This window comes from Adelges cooleyi, unplaced genomic scaffold (genome assembly GCF_023614345.1).
Source record: "Adelges cooleyi isolate 19-005CV unplaced genomic scaffold, UGA_ACOO_1.1 ACOO_flye_CR_arks_rails_tigmint_CR_PRNA_358, whole genome shotgun sequence".
Lineage (NCBI taxonomy): Eukaryota > Metazoa > Arthropoda > Insecta > Hemiptera > Adelgidae > Adelges > Adelges cooleyi.
Window position 1 is genome coordinate 7,516 of NW_026096033.1, and position 4,888 is coordinate 12,403.

Consider the following 4,888-nt stretch of genomic DNA (forward strand, 5'->3'; position numbering starts at 1 on the left):
TTTTAATTTAAAGGTTCAAAACGACATGTTAACCATTAAGTATTTATCAACATTTTTTCCTTAAAATTATATGACAAAAAATGATAAAATGTTCAGAAAATTTAAGACGGGTCAAATAGTTAGCTTTTGTTTTAATATTATTAATTAGCAAGAAATTATTGTTTTCTATATTCCACAAAAGCATTTCTTATTATTTTATTTTCAATGGAAAATCATAATAAAATTAATTCTAAAAAAAAAACAATTGTGTTAATAGTTAGACCTAAGCCTGATGTTATAATATGATTATTATTAAAGGTATAGAATGTTCATCTGTTAAAACCAAAACACTTATGTTCAAAATAAAAATTTGTGCATAATTTATAAATTTATTACTCGATGATACAAAAAATACATAGTGAATAATTAAAAAAGTAATATTAAAACGCATTAAAAAAAATTAAGACCGAGAAACTTAAAATTATTTTCCCTTTATGTCGAGAAATTAATGTTTTTAATTTAAAAAAAAAAACATAATGTTAACTATTTTATTATTTAAGTAATTTAATTGATCATAATCAAAGTATAATAAATAAAATAGCTTTTATGCCAATACATAAAAACGTCTTTATTAATTATTCTTTTCTAAGTAATTTTCTATTTTTTTATACATACAAAAGGTTTGTACAGTTTTCTACCATAAAACATATTACATTTCTTATTATTACATTATTATTATGACTAACATTTAAAAAAATGACAAGCAAATTATTCTCAAGTTTGTTCTAAAATACTAAAGATTCTATTATCGTTTATTGGTTTAACTATTTTTATTATAATCATTTAGTAATGGTACTTAATTTTTACAATCATAAAACCATTATAAAATATAAACTAAAGTCTGTTAATAAGCTATGTAATGTATTTTTTATACAAGTCTTTATCTATAAATAACACACACAAACATATTAACAAAGTACTATAAGTAAGTTTAACAGAATTAGCATTATCTCACAAGCAGCAATTTAGAAATATACATTTTCTCAATGTTTTTTTTAAGGTTGTTGGAAAATATATTAACTTTTAAGTTTTCATTGCTTTATGGGGTGATTTATAAATTGATTAAAATGTATACATTGAAATCAGAAACACTACAGGTATTGAATGCTCTTACATTGGCATATAATAATGTTTATTTGAAAAGAGACAATTATTATTGTAAATAACAGTACAGTATAAGTATCTCAATCAGAAACATATTGCAGTCATTATAAATCAAATTAACAAATGTTGTCCTTGAATACTCAATAAACACAGTATATCATGACAAATAACTATGCGTATTGAAAGCGGGCGGTTTTTAAGGAGTTTTACATACAATTTTGTTTAAAAATACTTTTTTTTAATAAATAATATGTTCTGTGGTTACATAGCCGGATCATTTGCTTTTGAAAGGAGTCAAATTCGTATGATAGTTCATTTTATAATGGCGGTTTAAACATTTTGTTGAATTAAAAATATGTTTTGTATAATTTTTTTCAAGTAAAATTGTACGTGAAATAAGGCTATTTTTAATTTTATGAAAGATGAACTTTTTGGAATTAATCTCTTTCATGAATAATCGAAATTTTGACAAGCGTTTTTGGTATAAAAAAAGGCAAAATAAAAACAGACCGCTTTCAATATGTCCTCGATGACGTCATAATACTATATTGTCACAAATTAAATAAAACCAGATAGCGCACTCTGAGAAAATCGGAAAATGCAAACAAACTTTAATAACCTCAGGCCAATGTGACCGAAAAATAATCATCTTAGTTAATCGACTACTCGTGATCAGTAATACTTGACAATTAGCGTGCACAATATTTTCGACACTATAATTTGATTCTACTGCATTGAGTTTAAACCAATCGAAAATCGTTATTGGAAAATCTATCGTCGCACCGAGTGAAGTGCACTATCTGATTTTGTATTCTTTTAATCTGTGAAATTGTTTTGTCGACAAAAGATAAAAAAAAAACCTATTGTTTACATAGTATTGTTGAATTCAACGACATAGTTGATGACGTAGTCACACTGCGACATGCCAGTAGTGGATTTCAGCTTGTTCATGACCAACACACACAACTCGCCTGGGCGTACAACTTCGAATGTGCCGATGCTGTGTAGTAAACTATTGAACGTTTGGTAAAAGCGAGGATCCTTGGTGTAATGGCGTATGTCGTCGAAATACGGTCTGGCGTATCTTCTGAAGTCGCAAGTGCATTGTAAAGCCGTCGGGAGATCAATTCTACGGACAGCGTGATAGACGATTTCCTTAAATACAAAAAAAATATATATATATCAATAAAACCCAATATTATTATTGTACAATGCGAGGCAACACTCGTTGTTAGGGGAAAACGATTACATTTTTATAGATGTTTCTCTCGTAGGCGCAATTTAAATTAAATAAAACCGAAGGCGCTTAAGCTCTGCATCTTCCAGATGTTTTAATTAACTTGGTCGACGTTTTTTTTTTTTTCATGCCAGGATGTTGGTATAACAATTAATCATAATATTTCAACACTTAAGTTCACACCCGACAGTGATAAGAAACGGCCAATAACAGATGCCGATTAGAGACAGCTGATAATGGCCACTGATAAGAGGCAGACGATAAGAAATCCGGCACGATGGAGAGGAGATTGTAGTCAGAGGAAGGAGAGGAACACGAACGTGAATTTTCCAATAGATTTTCCCTTAGACATATTCATGATCCAATGTATTCCTTCAAAGTCAAAACTAATTTTTCTTTTTGCACACTTTTTTACTAGTGTTATTTTATTTACTAATACAATCCTACTATTGTTATTGTACACAAATATATCATAAAATTACCAAACATTTATTCTTTTTCGAATAAGCGCTTCGTCGCCGATCTGTATGTATGATAAAAATAAAATTATCGAAAAATACATTGCAAAGGACATAATGCGCTGGAAATTGTATTTTCACTAAAGGGTGGTTACGAGGGGGGTTCACCATCTGCCTATAGGTATTTGTTGCCGACAGGGGCGGATCTAGGAATGAAAAAATGGGAGGGGGCTAGAAAAAAAGTTCCCTTTAAATACATTTTACAAGGAACTATCAAACAAAGTTAAAGTTTATATAGTAAACAAAAATACAATATATTTTTAATGCAGTTCAAGTACACAAGGGTGATACTTCAGATGCCTAAGCCCCCCGCCCCTTTTGTGTCAACCCCTTTGTTACCGTAGTTTCGTATGTATAGTTATGGTTGAGGGGATTGCATGCGGTTGGTTTTAAGGAGTTTTGTATAGGCAATATTTAAGAAAAAAGTGGTTTTAATAAATTTCGATCGTGTCAATTAATTAACCGGTTAATTTGTATAAGCTTCATGGTATTGTTTTTAATTAAAATTATTTTTTCTATGAGTAAAAACCATTTTAGTTAATATAACACACATTTTTTATTCCATCGCACAGGCTGAACCGGTGATCCGATAAGTAATCTGAAAACAGATTTGAATTCGTCATGAAGTTCAATTATGATCGGCCAGGGTACTTTTTTTATATCTTATTCCTACTATGTATCAAACACGTTTGAACATTATATAAAACGTCATATTTTAAAATCAAATTTGGACAGGGTTAAAATAAAAATTGAAAAAAGTACCCTGACCGATAATAAGTAAACTATCACTGGTTCGGTCTGCGCAATGGAATAAAAACGATGTGTTTTGACTGAAAAACCCGGTTGCATGCAATCCCCTTAGCTTTTTTACGGATACCCGTTGACTTATTAGTACCCCTTTTTTTTTTCCTTAATAAAAAAAAAAGTTTGTATATGTTATAACACTGTCTATATCTACTTTCAGACCTTATTAGCTCTTAAATTACACATAAAAAAGCGAAATATAAACAAATTTACCACCCGTTCTTGGCGAAAGGGGTGAACAAAGTACAGAAAGACAATTGATCGAAAATTGAGTTGTGTAGAATTTTATACAGTTGAAAACGCATACAATCAACTGTGATCGTGAGAAACAATACCTTCTCGGCTGTTCCGCGTCGAAGCTAAGTGTAAAGAGCACATAATAATTATAATGATAATATAATGATAATATAATGATAATATAATGATAAGACGAATGTTGGTGCCTACCTCTTCCACGTTAAGCATCCGTTTCCGCAACAAGTACCGGCCGTGTTGGAATGGATTTTGCACTCTTTTTATGGAACTCACTCGGAAGTTGGCACGGCTAAACAGCGGCCGGAGCTGCTTGTACTGAGTGCTGTCCGCCGACAAGGGAAACAGCAGATAACGGTTTACATACATTTCTTCGGGCACGGCCTCCCAGTCGGCCGGCAGGTTGTCGAACACCGATCTTATTATCGTCTCGACCATGGCTTGTGCTGTTGTAGAGGACCTTTTGAGTGTCAACACGACAGCGATATAAAAAAAAAACACCCCGTGGATAGAGTCCCTGCAAAACAGCTAATATGCAGTACGTCTGACTGGTGTATCCGGGCAACGACTACGCGGGGACGAGCCACCACACGGTCCGCGGCTAACGGGCCTGTGTTCCACCGGGGAAACTGTAGTATACATCATGCGCGTACCACGGATCGATTCCCGTTTCCATCCCGGTCCGATTGCAACGACTCAAGTCTGAGTTTCCAACAATAATGTCCCAAAAAAAGTGTACATAATATATTTTCTAGTATCGTGTCCATTTAACGAGCATTTGTCTCGAGGGGGATGCATGCGGTCTGCTTTTAACGGGGTTTTGTACAGGCAATATTTAAGCAGAAAGTGGTTTTAATATATTTCGACCGTGTCGATTAATTTGTTCCCACATAACCTAGTAATGTTGCCAGACAACTCGTACATCTATTAATAC

The 4,888-nt window shown here is 32.3% G+C and overlaps 1 protein-coding gene across 1 annotated transcript; it reads right to left on the minus strand.

Moving 5' to 3' along the window:
* Positions 1-2,010: 2,010 nt before the first annotated feature.
* Positions 2,011-4,392, minus strand: LOC126840124 (uncharacterized). The gene is made up of 2 exons (XM_050575634.1): positions 4,150-4,392; positions 2,011-2,298 (listed from the first exon to the last, which is right to left on the minus strand). The coding sequence occupies exons 1-2, from the start codon at positions 4,390-4,392 to the stop codon at positions 2,011-2,013; spliced, it is 531 nt and encodes a 176-aa protein (XP_050431591.1).
* Between the last annotated feature and the right edge of the window lie 496 nt (positions 4,393-4,888).